At 43.4% G+C, this 16,364-nt stretch overlaps 1 protein-coding gene across 3 annotated transcripts in view; it reads right to left on the bottom strand.

The window, feature by feature from the left end:
- DENND2B (DENN domain containing 2B) overlaps positions 1-16,364 on the bottom strand; it is an 86,938-nt gene that overhangs the window by 38,130 nt on the left and 32,444 nt on the right. For all 3 annotated transcript variants that reach the window (XR_014226540.1, XR_014226541.1, XM_082284303.1), the window contains exons 4-7: positions 7,965-8,113; positions 4,409-4,624; positions 2,181-2,277; positions 1,315-1,359 (exon numbers count right to left, since the gene is read on the bottom strand). Coding sequence is in view for 1 of the 3 variants with exons in the window: in XM_082284303.1 (XP_082140429.1) it covers positions 1,315-1,359; positions 2,181-2,277; positions 4,409-4,624; positions 7,965-8,113 (507 nt within the window). In the remaining 2 variants the exon portion in view is untranslated. The remainder of the gene's footprint in view (positions 1-1,314; positions 1,360-2,180; positions 2,278-4,408; positions 4,625-7,964; positions 8,114-16,364) is intronic.

Here is a 16,364-nt window from a genome sequence, read left to right as displayed (position 1 = left end):
ATTAAAAATTATTTTGATAAAGCACTTGGGTCTGGTGCACAGCTAAGGAAGCTAAAACCTCAGAATCAACCTGCCTGCTCCTTCCTTGAGACAGCCCCACACTCTTCACGTTTGCTAGAGGTGAAACCAAAGAGTCCACCCCACCAGATGGGCACCCAGTGAGTCCTGTCATGCTACACCTGACAAGGGGGTCTTTGGCTCAGCACACCCTGAGAGCATCAATGTAAACACAAAATCACTCAGGAACAGCTGCTCAGAGAGCCATCAGAATGAAGATCCCCTGTTCCACAACAACGGGGGAAAGCCTCCCGGTTTTCAGTGAGATCAGAATATCCTCTCAGGAATAAGAGAGGGGCCAGGCCCTGTCTATCTTCCTTCATGGCCTTTGAGAGCAAGCAACCCCTCTATTTGCTGACACAAAGAAACAGAACTGCAAGTGCTTTTGGGTTGGTACAGGTAGACAAAGGAGCAAGGAGTCATCTGCCACACATCACTGTACAATGTTACACACATTGCCAGTTTTGGGTGGTCTTACCACCACCTATTTGGCACAAATCTGTTTCCCTAAGACAAGGTTTTCCAGAAAGGCTTGCTGCATGTACAGTAAGCAGGTGACATCTGCAGTGGATAGACATGAATGATTGCCCCTTATCTTGTAACAGCTCCACACCCTTGTATTTTTTAGCCCTCACCTACCAATAACGTGCTGGGTTTTTAGTAATGAAATCTGTTGCTGCTGTCTTCAACTTTTTTATAGGTCTCTTTCTGTATCAGGACTTAGGAAAAGGAGACAATAATATACTGGCCTGGCTCAGGAAGAGTTTGTGCAGGTGCTGATAAAGGAATTTCTACAATTTGGAGACTGCAGACTTATAAAAGAGTCTAAGAACCACAATGCTGGACCAGACCCAGATCCTTGCCTCCAACAGCAGCGAGCAGTAAACACAGAAAGCAGCATATGGATAAGAAAGGAGCATCTTTATCCAATCTCATCCCTCTAAGCCTGCAGTCAGTAGTCAGTCTGGAATAGATCAGCATCTCTGAAGTGGCTGACAAAGCCAATCTATCAAAGCTCCTGTTCTTCATTATATGGCACAGTTGCCAAATCCTTGTTAGACCTTCACAGCTCATTTTGTCCTTGCTTTCCACGTTCATGCTCCCATGTTGGAACTTGGTGAGCTCTGCAATAACGGAGTTAGGAAGCTATAGAGAATACAGACCATGGACAGGAACAACATGCAGTAGCAGGAGTACACACATTGATAATGTCTGTGACAGGGTCTGGCTAGAAGTCACTGAAGGCTGATCCCTTACCTTTAAACCTGTCATCTGAGTCACTCTCACTCTCGCTGTTCTCATCTGCAGAGGACAGAGAGGCATCAGTTAATGCAAAACCAGAGCAAACAAACTCAGTTCACTGTGCTGTGACTGGGAAAAATCCTATCTCACATCTCTGAACCTTGTGATCCACACATGCACTTCTCCTCAGTCTTAAAATATCTTGAAATAAACAGTTTGAATGACTCCTTAGATTGTGTTTTCCTTGGATTCAGTTTCAATATTGCTTGAGAGTAAGAACTTCATTTTGATGAAGGGGCAAAATTCATTCTCCATTACAGCAAACTGTTTGCACTGAATCCCCATCTATGCTGAGCTGCCAAAGGGCCATTTGGAAAATGGGTCTTAACCCTTTCACTTCTTGTTTTCAGGTTTTAATTTTTAATTTTTTTTTTTAAGTTACGCAGCACTTGAGAAGTCAAAGAAAGCCTTATGAGCTCTGTCTGCCTGGGCAACATTCCCAATCACCAGAATTCATCAAACTGAGTTAGAGTTAACAGACAAAAGTAACCTCATGACAACATGTGTTACTGAGGGGGTCTTGTATTAAAGCTCTATTGTACTCTTACTACAAACAGGGCATGAATTTCCTTTTTGGCCCATTTTTCCAGCAGCAGTCTGAAGCACAGTGTGAGTTACACAGTGTGAGTGCCGGGAAAAAGCATGCAAGAACTCCAGGGTCAAAACTGTGAATTTTGGACAAAACTTACAAAGAGAAAGTTATCATTCATAGAAGAAAGTTCTAAACTAAGTGAAGTCCAGAGTAGATGTGGAGGAAAGAAGGGAGCTGATGATCCTGTTCATTCAAATGGATTCACTGAACCACGTCACTTGCACCATACCTCGTAGGGACGCCGTCTCAATGTTGGACATAGAAAGTTTCTTCAGGCGCTTTTTCCCTCTTTTTGCACTGTAGATGGAATTGATTCTTTGGACAAGCTGAAAAATAAGAAAATGAGGAATCAGTAAGACTGAACATTTTTCTGCCAGGAGACTTAATTAACCTATCCAAACAAAATACGGATGACAGATCAGCTGAACCCCCAAAACTTTTACTATCTATCTCTTTTTTTTTAAATCCCATTTGTTTCAATTAGTTATTTTGAATCTCATTTCTTTCCCTATGGATATATTTCAAAAACAATTAAATAACTCAGAAGCCTAAATCCCACTTTGAAAAATCCTGTAGACACTTGCAATGAAAGCAATGAGCCTGAAGATTCAAAGGCAGCTGTTATCCTCTACCACCTCATTCCTCTATGCTGTTGCTTCTCTCTTCACTTGCATTTTCTGAGTAAGAATAATCCATTAGCCATATCCAACTTTGCCAAACTCTCATGGACCTGAAGACCACGTTCTTATTTGAATACAAGAGTAAGGTGTGCTAGCTCCTCTCTGAACTGAGATTTTTGCATGTTCAAATTAGCACAAGAGATGGCTCTGACTTTTTAAAGCTTTTTCAGGTGACCCAACTGCTTTGAAGTGACATTGTGTCATCTGAAGATCTGGCCCATGTGGACTTCTATGGATTTAACCACCACTAGCCAGAATTTTAAGCCCTGGTAATCATCTTTGTGACTTCCCTCAAGAGGGCTAATGCAGATAATAACTGTCTGCCCCAAAAATATCTGAGATGATCGGAAATATTAATGAGATAACTTGTGTATAGTGTCTTCAACAAGATGCTGGGATTACCAAGAATTCATCATTAAACAAAGTACTATAACTTTGGGAGAGTCACAAATATGTAGCAATTAATCTTCATGATGTTTTATAAGTCAGGAGTAGTATATTTCATTCCATAGCAGATTTCTTCATAGAACTATAATACATTTTGCAAAAGCTGTTTCATCTCAGCTTGCAGAGAGAGATAAACTGAGTGAAATGAAGCAATTTGCTATAGACACAGCAGAAGGGCAGTAACAGCGCACAGACTGAAGTAAAACCTTTTTATGTTTTCCCTCTAATAACTAACACTATCTCAATTTTAAAAATTCTATTCTCCAGGAGTATGTGATCCTGAAAGATGAAGTAATAAGAAAACAGAAATAATCACAGATTTGCAATAAAATAGTGAATATTCATATGCTGAAATCATAATTTCACAGAAGGAGAATATCTGTCCCTTCCATTTAAAAAAATTATTTATGTACAAAACTAACAGCGAAACTTTCCAAGTTTTACTCAAAATCAGGTAGTAAGCTACTCCATAAGTCACCCTATAACATCCTCCAGAGATGTGTGCCCATTTGTGCAGTGAAACAATATATTCCAAGAAAGTAAAAATACAGTAAATAGTAAGGACATAGGATTAATTTCATCCTTAAACAGAATTTCCAGCCAATTGACAGAAATGTAAAAATCTCGCTCTACTCACAGTATTTATAGCCATGTACTTTAAAATATGCTCACTAATAAGAACAGGAAAAAGTTGAATACACAGTAAAAATCAACTTTGTTCTCAAGCCAAAATGAAGCATATTGGCAGTTCTCCCCCTCTCTGTTGCTATTGTATTATTGGTTTTTTTGGTTGTTGTCCTGTGGCTTGGGGGTTTTCTCCACATTCCGTTTTGAATCGAAAAGCTCCTTGAAAAATGAAAAATTAAGTTTTACTTCAAATCCATCAAGACAGCATGGTTATCAGGATGGGGTAAGTTGTGAGTAAATGAACGGAAACTTATTAGGCCAATTAGTTATTTTCCTGGAAACAAAGGATGGGGAAATAAACCACTTCAGATGTTGCTACATGGTATAAATAATAATTGCTGGGCCATCACCCATTCAAAATCTTAAAGTTATATACACAGCAATGCTCTGGTCCACAGAGCTTAAAGAAGAGTGTGGAAAACAGAACTGCCTTAAAATCAATTCTGTGCGAAGGCGGCCATCAGATCTTTGCTCCTCTTGGATGACTTGGAAGTTATTACTTCTAGGGAAGGGATTGTGATCTAAATGTTCCTTTAGGGTACAAAAAGAGCTTTCAGTGATGACTAAAGGCTGGCTACAAATTCACAGGCTCTCGCAGACAGGTGACCTCTCCTCAGCACAAGCCTGATGACACCACCAGTACCTTTGGGATCCTCCTGGCGCGCCGTGTGGACAGCAGCTCGCTGGCAGTGCTCAGGCTGTCCTCATTGAGGCTGGAGGGGGATGAGGGGATGCCCAGCTGGGCCAGCAGCAGCATGTCATCGTGGCTGTGCCGCTTGGGCAGCCGCGGCAGGCGGTGGCTCTTCCTCTCTGACCAGTTCCCGACGCGCAGGGAGTGGCTGCTGGCCTTCGAGGGCAGCTGCAGGGACAAGAACAGCTTGAGCTCTTCCCCTCTCAGCAACACCTGGGGCAGAGGCAGCTCTCGTGACAGAGTGGTGGCTGCACATGGAAGTCGTGCCAGGTGAGCCACTGCTCTGCAGGATGGGGGTCAAGAGAGGGTCTGAGGTCACGGTGAAGGGACAGGAGTCAACGCTGAAGACTTTAAAGTTCAAAGAAAACAACACCACTTCTGACTCTGCTGCATTTCCATGCATCCACATCCCATCAACTCTATGAGCCCTTAAATCTAACTTGAGGGCTTGGCTGACAGCACAGCACTGACCAGTGAGCTTGGTCCATCCCTTTCACTTGCAGGAGTGAAAATCAAGAGCAATTACACAATTCAGTGTAATATTAATTCAATGCAATAGTAATAACTAAAACAGCTAATTCATGCTATTTTATCCAAGAAAAAAAATTAGTAGAAAAATCAAGCTTGTTCTGTTTTCACGGTGTTAAGAAGTTTTAAGACCTGCCAGTGTGCAGAGGTGCGGTTACAACTCTGTCCTACATTCCCAAAGAATTCCCTTTAAACCACGAAACTGTTATCATTACAACACACAGAGAAAATCTCTCTGAAGGATTAAGCACCAAGTAACATCTCTTTAAAAAACTGGGGGTCTTTCAGAGCAGTCCTTGGAGCAGCTCTGCCCAGCTCCAGGTCTCTGCCTTCTCCTCCCAAACACAAACACTGTTAAGAAGCTTCACCAGCATGTCCAGGAAAAAGTACTATTTTTCCAGATTAAACATCTATCAGTTGACATTTATGAGTATTTTATCAGCTCTGTTACAAGCTATAAGCCTGCAGCAATAAATGTCCCTCCCATTTATTGGCTGACTGATTGTAGTGCCATCCTAGCTGGGATTAAGCACAGGTGTTTCTGTGGAGAGGAGTTGCGTCACAAATACAATGTCATCATAAAACATTCCTTTCATACCTGAGGACTTCAAAAACTGAAAATAATCAATGGGAAAAGAAAAGACACTGGGATTCAAAATGACCACACCACCAGTGTTTCTGAGGTCTCTGCATACCACAGGTAAGCACGCCAGGAAAACTGGTGTGCCTATTTCTTTATTGAAAGGAATTCTTTGTGGAGATGATCGTTGGAAGCTTGCTGACCTTCTGATCTCTTGCATCTTGTTTATCATTATCCATGACTGAAAAGTCATGTTGCTAACCCAGCTGTGTTGCTATGATGGAAAAACTGGGTGATAAATTGTTGCCAAAGCTACCATTCTTCAGGAAATTCAGACTTTTCTATTTCTGGTCATTGGAGAATTACCCAGGCCCAAAGCTGACCCACTCTTCGTGTCTCTTCACTTTAAATATCAGCACAATGACAGTGCAATTATGGCAGGGCTGACTGCTGGAAAGGCACTCCCAGCAGCATTTCGAAAAAAAGCGACCAGAATAAAGACAGACCTGTTGCAAAGGTACCAGGGAGTTCTTACTTACTGAACAACTTTACAGAAGCCACTTAAGTCTGTAAATTCTTTGGTAACCCTGTGTTAAACAGAGAACACTGGCCAGTATCTTCCTACAGACCTGTATGGTTCCCAGTCTAATGACACACCTTCAGGGATCTTCTCAATGCTACACAACTCCTGTTAACACACACACTGCCAGAAATAATTGTTATGCACCATGTCCCAGTATGAGGTTATCCTCACGACTGCAGTGCCTGTTTCTTCTTTGCCTGATTACTACTTTCCACTTGTTCCTTTTCCAGCAGCTTTGCTGAAGTCACTCCTCTGTTTTACAAAGGATGTGCTAGGAGCACACTAAGAATCCTGGTGATGCTTCTTTTGTCTCTTGGACTGTGATGCTTGCATGCACACAAAGTAAGTGAAAGAAAATGCATTCAGTTTTCTTTCTAGGTGTCTCTACAAGACAAAAATGTAAATTGTTGTGACTTTTTGTTCAACTGCAAATTTGCTGTTGATTCAGTGCACAATGAAGTTCCTTTAAAGGATACTTGGAGTCTCAAAATTAAGTATATGATGAGATTTATATTTTTCCTTATGAACACAGTGATCCCATAAACAACAAGGCAACCTGGCATTTCATGGTGTTCACCAAAAAAAACAGGCTTGCTTTGGAAAATTCGCCACAAAAGGGAAGGTCTGCAGAGTTCCTCATCTTTCTTATGCTATAAACACAATTTATACAGCCCTGTTACTTGCAGAGACTCAGGTTTTTCTGACTATTTTATTATTCATGTATTTTTTCAGGGCTTTTACCTGGCATTCTCTGTTTTACAATCAAACATGCCACACTACAAATTTCCCACGAGCAGAGTCACACCAGGCCTCGCGCAACAACACAGGGACAAAACCAGCAGCCGACTTCTCCCCTCCTGGCAGAAGAGGCACAGACAATTCCCTAAGAGGTGCAGCCACACAGAGAGTTCATTCAGGGCCAGACGGAACTGAAAAGGCAGCAGTGGAAGGACTCTGCTTAGGACTGTCAGGCCCGGGCAGCACAAAGCGCCGCGGGGTGCGCAGCCACAGGCTGAGGGAGCTGCCCGCACAGGGGCCGAGGGAGCAGCCCGCACACGGGCTGAGGGAGCTGCCCGCACAGGGGCTGAGGGAGCTGCCCGCACACGGGCTGAGGGAGCTGCCCGCACACGGGCCGAGGGAGCTGCCCGCACACGGGCCGAGGGAGCTGCCCGCACACGGGCCGAGGGAGCTGCCCGCACACGGGCCGAGGGAGCTGCCCGCACACGGGCCGAGGGAGCTGCCCGCACACGGGCCGAGGGAGCTGCCCGCACACGGGGCTGAGGGAGCAGCCCGCACAGGGGCTGAGGGAGCAGCCCGCACAGGGGCCGAGGGAGCAGCCCGCACACGGGCCGAGGGAGCTGCCCGCACACGGGCCGAGGGAGCTGCCCGCACACGGGCCGAGGGAGCTGCCCGCACAGGGGCCGAGGGAGCAGCCCGCACAGGGGCCGAGGGAGCTGCCCGCACGCGGGCCGAGGGAGCTGCCCGCACAGAGGCCGAGGGAGCTGCCCGCACAGGGGCCGAGGGAGCTGCCCGCACACGGGCTGAGGGAGCTGCCCGCACAGAGGCCGAGGGAGCTGCCCGCACAGGGGCCGAGGGAGCTGCCCGCACAGGGGCTGAGGGAGCTGCCCGCACAGGGGCCGAGGGAGCAGCCCGCACAGGGGCCGAGGGAGCTGCCCGCACACGGGCCGAGGGAGCTGCCCGCACAGGGGCCGAGGGAGCTGCCCGCCGCTCCTGCTGCCGTGCCCCGCCGCTCCTGCTGCCGTGCCCCCGGGCCAGCAGCGCCTTCAGCCGCGCTCCGCTCCGCCCGCCGCCGTTACCTGCGGAGGTGCCGGGTATTTCCTGTTCTGCGGCGTCCACATCCTGTGCAGGGAATCTAGGGAATTCTCGGACAGCTGGTGGGATTTTCGCCCCGCGTGACGGCCTTTCAGCTCCACATCCTCGTACGGGTTTTCCTTGGGTGACTCGCCTTCACGTTTGGGGTTTCGGGGTTGTTGTTTTTTTTTAAGGAAAGAAAAACAGACAGGAATGTAAAATTAGAAAAAAAAAAAAATCATGTGAACCAAGTGAAAGGCTTTTCTAAAAGCTCCTCAGCTTTCAGCATGACTCATCCCTCTAGCTGCAGCTGGAAGTATTTGGAGGAGAACTTGGCTATGAAGTCGACAAGTTTCTTTGGATTTTTTTACTGTCTTTTTTTTTTTTTTTTTTTTTAACTAAAATGCGAAGATTTCACAAGACGTGCTTCTGAGCATCTGCAGCTGTGGAAAATTTATTGATATATAAAAGCTAAGGCACTTCTTTAAAGTGTATCAGTGGATTTTATAAATCTGTAACAGCCACTCACGGGGTGAAATGAAGACCAATAAATAATTGTGCTCAACACGCCACCCTTACACACAATAAGACATTTCTTATTTGATGCAACCTTCATTTTTCTCTCCTCCTGAGAGAAGGCAAAGAAAGAATAAACACTCCAGCTCAGCAGTGCCAAGAGAGAATTCTGAAAGTGCAAAAGGAGAACAATTTCTGTCCCAACCATACTGCATCCTCAAAGTGTTCTTTAAAATATATCCTGTTTTCAAACTAGGCAGCTGTTCATTTCAAGTTATGTGAAACTCCTCTCTCCCGGAAGGAAACTCATCCTGCTAGTAATATATAGAGGCTTGACCAATTAATCCCTAAATATGACTTAAATGAAAAATACACTTAAAAGCAGACCTCAGTCTTTGAATTTTTACCATTTGAAAACCAGAACCAAAATTTATAGTCCAGGTTTAAGTGAGATCCCATACCCATCGTCTTCTTAAACTCCTGAACTTAGCAGACCTCTCACTAAACAAAGTAGCATGGTGATGAATGAGTGCCATCAATAAAATTAACATTTTGTATCCACTTTTTCAGACAGTTGATAATCAGCGACTGATTTAGAGCTTCAGGTTTTTGAAACACAAAGAAATTCCAGTTTTCCAGCCATCTTGAACAGAAAATCATCTCTTAAAAAAGTGATCTACTCAAAATCAAGACCTGAATTTACAGAAACATCCAGGAAGTTAAAAGCTTTTAAACCAACTTTCTTTTGGTTTTATATCTAAAGACGATTTTAAAACCCATGAGTTTAGTACAGTATGTGTGTTGTAGTACAGGCTATTTAATATAAGCAATTCAGCTTTCACTATATACTGTGTCAGTTGAGAACTGAGGACAGAAAGCTGTAGAATGGTTCATTATTCCCACTGTTACAGAAAATATTCACAGCATTTAAGGAGATTACAGCTGAGGCATATGGTGTTTTCAGTGAGAGCAAGGCCTGGGTTAACAGTCTATGTGACTACCAGCTATTTTGTTCTAGACAGACTTATTAAATTTCCTTATTGTACAAAAGAAAAGCAAAGCAGTTTGTGCTTTCTACTTTATTTTTGAGCCTGGAAGCGTGAGACTGCTTGATTCATCAATTACAGCCACAAGAACTTCTGCTGAGCAAGTTCACATATTCACAATACAAATAAAAACACAGTTTTGCTTCAGTAGTGCATCATACTGAGATTTCTAGTCAAACATAAGCACAAGAGTGAATGTTTTAGTTTTGTTCTAATTAGAAGCCTGAATCACTGCTGCTCTTGAAGAATGTTTGACTTGGCAATCAGAGCTTATTATTTCATCCAGAGGGAATCTGATTCTGGAGGCTGCACTATCATTGAAGCCAATCCTCATGCCATATGGAAAGAACACCTTCAGGTGCATGGGGTATATGAAGGAAGACCTTTTGATGAATGCAATGAACAGGAAAAATCTTAAGCAACAAATACCCCTAAAAAAAAAAAAAAGAATACTATGGAGGACTATAGAAGTGGTTGATTCTTCCTGCGGGAAGGAAAAATAGACATCACACTCTGATTCTGTTACTTGTAGACTCTACGGCTTTAGAAATGGTAATCATAACAATGATAAATAGTAAAATTTGCAAAATGCTGTTACTTACAGATGATTAGGCTCTAGTGGCATAATAAAATTTCTTGTAAGCCCAAGTCAAGTATAGGTCAAGCAAGCATTTTGGAATGGATTAATAGATTTCGAAATACCCGGCTTCGTGAGACAGGGCTCAAACATGCGCTTCCTTGTGAAAACAAATGTTACTGCATTAGTCTACAGAGTACCCAAACTCCTGAGAAGAAACAAGCCCATCAGTGAAAAAAACCCTTTTTTACAATGTAAAGCATTTATAAATGTTAGGGGGATTCTCCTTCCAAAACACAATGTAAAACAGAATTGCTTGAACCCAGTTAAACTCAACATAAATAATGCCGACCTGACATATTAAGTACAGAAATGGGCCCAGAGAAGTCTTGGATGAGAGAAGGGGGAGGAGCAAGGAACCATGAGCAGAGACTATTTTTCTGAGTCAGAGTCTCTACCAAAAGAGAGCTTGGGCCAAATTCCTCTTCATTGTAATGGGAAGGTCAGAGGAGACACCACAGGGATTTTAACCCTTTCCCCTAGAGCTGTGAGAGCTTCTGCAGATGACTGGTTTGCTGTTCTAGAACTCTTGTGTCTATTCTTTCTCTCATTTGCTTAAAAATCAAATTATTTCAGAGCTTGGGGGTTTTTTTCACTTTGAAATAACACCTTGAGACCAAATACACCTCACCATTTTTTTTGCCCTCTTTTTTTTTTTTTTTTTAAGAAGAACCTCCTTCCAACCCAAATCTCAGATAATGAAATAGTCTGATCAATCAGAAACCACCTGGTTTTACTGATGTGACTTTTGAAGGAAGTATTTGGTTCAAGCTGTGAACTAGAAGCGACGCACAAACTATCTCCTCAGCAATTTTCAACCACCAGATTCTTAGTATATTTGCTCTCCCTTGTAGACACACAAAAGACCAGATACACGAAAAGAGGCAGCCCAGACTGGTTTCTGTACCAGTGACAAGAAACCAAAGATGTCAAGTAAACTAAAAGTGCCAAAAATACCCTGAACTGCCTCAAAACAGCATTTAACTGCATCTGACTGCACAGTGACTCCATTCCCTGGGAGAAAGATTTGAGAAGTGGTGGTCACCAGCAGGTGTGGGTCCCACATGGGAGTGAGGTCCTGCGGGAGACCCGGGGTGGTGGCTGCTACTGCTGCCACTGCAGTACCAAAAAGGAGGAAAGTTTCCATATCACTGGGCTGGCTCAGAGGTTTACAGCTTTCTCCTCAACCACCACTTCTCCAGTCCTAAGTCTCAGGCAAAGAATGTTTGCAAGCTGCGGTGCTTGGATTTGCTGCAAAAGGAAAACATATTTACAATGAAAGAGCAAGGAAACATCCTTGTTCCTGCCATATGGATGTCTATATTGGAAGCCAAAAGGAGAAACATTATGCAGTATAGAGGCCAGGCTTGTCTTAATGAGGCTGATCCAACAGCCACACAAGACAGCAGCAGATTATCACTGACTTCAAAGGAAGCTGAATCATACCCCCAGAATGCATATGATCACAAACAGTAAGTCTTTGGCAAATACTGTCTCTAATCACCATCCCTACTCCCAGATCAGTTCCCTCTATAAGCATTTTTTCCAAGTTTCCCATTCTCTCGAATTCTACGTACCAAAGTGTTGAGTTAACACAGGGCATTTATCTACACGACATTTATCTCCAGAAGATCTCACAGACAATTTAATGAATAGTCCATCAGGGAAGAAAAGAAAGAGAACCAAAAAAAAGATAAAATAACCACTGATGTTTAGAAAAGTCCTGAGGAATGCAGTGCCTTGAGCTTAAGGATCGATGAGTTTCCCCCAGGGGTTGCAGTTCTTCACTCCATGATGCGTGGCGAGTCAGCCCCACCGAGTCCTGAGGCAGCACACAATGTTCCTCTGCTCAGCCTCTCACACGTGGCAAATGGGAAGCAGAGGCAGACTCAGCGAGCCTGTCTCACGCTGAGAAAGGAGTGAAAAGTAAGGCTGAGGGGGAGAAAAAAGAAGCAGGCAGACGCTTCTCTATAAATGGCAGAAAGCAAGGAAATGCATCATTTCGTTCTAGAGGGGAGAAACAATTATCAGAGGAATTAAGTGATTCACAGAGTGCTGATTATAACTCCAGCCTTTTGCACTGCCAGGAAGAGAGAAGAATGGAACAGCAGGTATAGAGTAAAGGAAAAGACTCTTAAATATTTGTTAAGTTGGGTGCATAAAGTGGGAGCCAATGCTCACAGAGGAGATACAGAATCCACAGGGTGATGCTGAGTGCCCAAGCTAAGAGCCTGCTGCCTTTCCTCCTGGCTACTTAGAAAGCCCAGGGACCTGAGTTGCATGGCCAGGACAGTTACCACCTCACAAACGAGGTGCACATGCATTGCTCATTCATTTCAGTCATGAAATTACACCAGTGCAGATCCACACCACCAGTGCTGGAGGAAAACTGGGCCACTGGGATGTTTATGAGCATGTTCAGATCAAATGGATGAAAACCAGTAAATCTCCACACTCCCATAAAGCATCCAAGCTTAGATCTTTGGTGCATAGATGAGCTCTTTCAACATCAGAGATGCTGCAACTTTGCATCTCAGCTGGGGAATTTACCCCAGGAATCTGCAGAAAGAAGAACTATTTCAATCTCAAGTTACAGCTGACACATATTACAACTGCTTTGAAAAGCTCTTGCTGAACAGCACTAAGTTCCAGACCATTTCTTGCTTTTAGTCCTATCACCCAGTGTATCTGCTCAGTATCACAGGCTCAGAAAAGCAGAAGAGCATCTGCAACAAGCAGAGTGGCAAGTTTAAAATGCAATCAGCCTTTTGGGCCCTGGTCCATGGACTTTGTAGGCAACAACCTGTGCTTTCTGAACTTCTCCAGTCCTGCTTTGCCTTGCAATAAGCAGAAGAAGCACTGCAGATCAGCTCCTTGCGATCTCTGTGGGGACTGCAAGAGCTTAGAGTGTAGTCATAATGAAGCATAAGGGAAAAGAATCTGCACAGCTGGTAAATGAACAAGAAAATTCATCCCCAAAAATCACCCATTTACCACTCAGTCCAAAATCATGTGCATGAAAACATCTGATGAGCAACTGTTGGCACAGTACAGCAACAGCTCCTCTAAACTGCCTGCATTTCAGGGGCTTCGCCCTGCTGACTTCAACACAGTCTCCGAATTTAAAGGAGGATTTGGGAGAGCAGTCTCATGGTCTTTTTTTCTTCTGTTTTACTAACCTGCAGCACTGACTAGAAGGCCAGGCAGAGACTGTCACAAGAAGTCATAATGGATGTTATCATGATGAGACACACTCTACAGAGAAAAACTGAGCTCTAAATAGGGCATGAGATGATTATTAAAAATGAATCCATGTATCTAAATGTAACAACAAAGCAGCAGGCTGATTGTCAATAGGATCAGCTGAATATTTGGCCTTCCTTTGACAGGCCCATATGAACACTGTTTGATTTATTGTGCTCTGGCTGCCAATACCCTACAGTGTCTATTATTAAATTTGCGACTATTACACTTTCCAAAATCTCACATTCATTTTAGGCTGTCACAGGCAGACTGTGGGTGCAGAATAAGACAGGAATATACTAGTCTGTGATCACTGCCCTCATTTTGCATGAATCCTAATTGCAGAAACCTGCTGGTGTCTGACTAAAAACCCAAAATGTCTTCAGAGAAGCAGCTAGCACAGCACTGCTGGCAGAGTTACAATCTCTCCAAGTTTGCTTCAGCTTCACAGCAGCCCAGCAATTCCCATTTCTCCCTGATTTGTCATGGGATGATAACATGACAGACTGAAATGTGCTACAAAATCATGACAGGCAATAATGTGGCATGTGAGGATGAGATTTTACTCAAAAGATCAACTTGCTCTCTTTCTAACCCTTTCCCACATTTACTGGAAGAACTTTGCAAATGTTCTAATTTGAAAGCAATGTCAAGCTGGAACATTTTCCAACTTGACCTCAGTCATCATTGCTGCAGCTCTGATCACACACAGCGAAGGATTCAGTAAAACAGCTAAATAATCTCATTTTGTTACATGACATGCACTATGCCAAATTTACACAAGAAATCAAACCAACTACTTGGTTTAGGAGAGATGAGGTGCCTTTACCAGCAGGCATGAAGGGAGTGACTTGTCCTGTTTTAATGCACAAGTAAACAAGAAGCTGATTATCCCAAACTGAAGCAATACTCAAACTGACAGAGGAAAAAGCCAAACGATAGTGTATGACTCCACTGTCAAGTTTTTATCAGTCACCTGTGGTGTCAGCTGTAACAAGATTCAATTATATTATATACCCCTACAGAAGCAGTGATTATGTTGTCCTCTTAAGGCACAAAAATCTGTCAATAGAAGTGTCCAGCTACTGAAAGGCCTCAAAATCTCCTAAACATGACAGTGAACAGGCCCAGAGAGATGGAGGATGCATAAGAAACCCTCCCCAAGAGGGCCAGCTGTCCCTGAGACAATGAATTGAGGGACACTCCCAGTGGGAACCTACCAGCAAGATCCCATTCAGAAATTCATCCTGGCTTTAGAGATTCCACAGCAATGTTTTTGAGGCGTTGCCTTATTTTCTAGACTACTTCAGTTCCAGCTGCCAAAGCAGACATGGAGTCATGCAATGTTCAATTAAACATTCTCAATCTACGACGCAACACACGGAGCCCAGTTGAGCAATGCGTTTTCTGCACATCTGTCGTGTCCTCTTGGAGGAAATCTCCACCTGTTCTGCTGTGTACAGCATTCTGGGGACTTAGAGAGTAAGAAGGCTTGTCTTGTCAGAGGTTCCTTCCACTAAATTTAATTTCTAAATGCAGTGCTATTTCTTTCACCTAGTTTTACTAGATTTTCTCAAGTCAAACTTAGTACTATGCCCTTAACCTTCATTTCACTTTACTCGTTCAACTTTTTTTTGGTGGTGATTACAAGTTCTTTCTCCTAGATGTCAGGTCAACAATGCTGCAGAGACACAAGACCTTAAACACCAGTATTCCAACATCTCAGCTGCATGTAGACAAGCAGACTGGAAAACTGGAACCGTATGGTCCATATGACAGGAAATACTGTTATGCACAAACACAGCAGAAGCAACAATCTCAGCCATCTCTTAATACTATGATCGTTTCTTGAATTCACACAAAGCCAAGCGTGGTTTCCCCAACCGGATTCAGAAAGCCACATCAATTTTGGTCTGATTAAAGGCTCATTCAAAACCACAAGAAGCAAAACAATGTTAAGTTTACTATGACTGCCACATTTCTGTGAGTGCTAGTACAGAAGATGAATGGAAGTCCACATGGTTCCTTGCACATGGAACACAGCTCTGATTTTTATTAGGAATGTGCACCCCTTTATACAAGGGCTGCTTGATTAATGCAGAATGGATCATTGTGTTCCAATCCAATACCTGTCCTGAACTTACCATGCAGGTATTTCATCTATTAAAGTCTACAGAAATATTACAAAATTGAACAAAGCGTCTGGTTCATGATGTCACTGGATTTCAGAACATGATCATTTTTGGTTTCAATATACCTTAAAACTTATTTTTTTAAATAAAGGCAGCTCTCAAAATAAGATAAACTACACACAGCAGTTCATTGCTGCCCTGGTCATTAAAGAATAAGCAGTGCAAGAGCACCAGGAGGAAGACAAAGCTTTGGTGTGCATATGCCTCACATGAAGAGGCCATGTGGTGACCAAAAAACCAATGACTCCAGGCCTAGCAATTACACGCTTAGAAGCTGCTTAGCCTGGGGAAGGCTGGGGGATAACCCAGCTGCTGTCTGCCACTACCTAGAAAGGCAAGTGAAAAAGACAGCACCAGGCACTTCTTGCAGGTGAAAGGATGAAGGACAACATCCTTCAAGTCTGAAAGGAGAATTCAGACTGGATGGAAAGAAAAATTTGTTCACAGGGACATCAAGAAACCATTATTCACAATGGAGGCTAAGCAGTGGAGAAGGCTGCACAGGGAGGCAGTGAAGCCATCCTCCCATGGTATTTTGAAAACTCAACCAGATGTAGCCCTAAGCAACCTCATCTAATGTTGAAATCAGGCTCGCTTTGAGCAGAGGCTGGATCAGCTGACTTCACAGTCCCTTCCAACCTGAATTTTTTATGATTCTGTCTCACACTAGAATACTTAGAGCATTCACGGCATTCACCACTTTCTTTCCTTGTATTCTAACACTTCCTTGCATTACAAATATTAATTCTAAGGGGTGGGGGGACATGACAC

Source organism: Coloeus monedula, assembly GCF_965178545.1.
Source record: "Coloeus monedula genome assembly, chromosome: 6".
NCBI classification, from domain to species: Eukaryota; Metazoa; Chordata; class Aves; order Passeriformes; family Corvidae; genus Coloeus; species Coloeus monedula.
The sequence above is the reverse complement of the archived record's forward strand: the minus strand, read 5'-3'. Positions and strand labels throughout refer to the sequence as shown.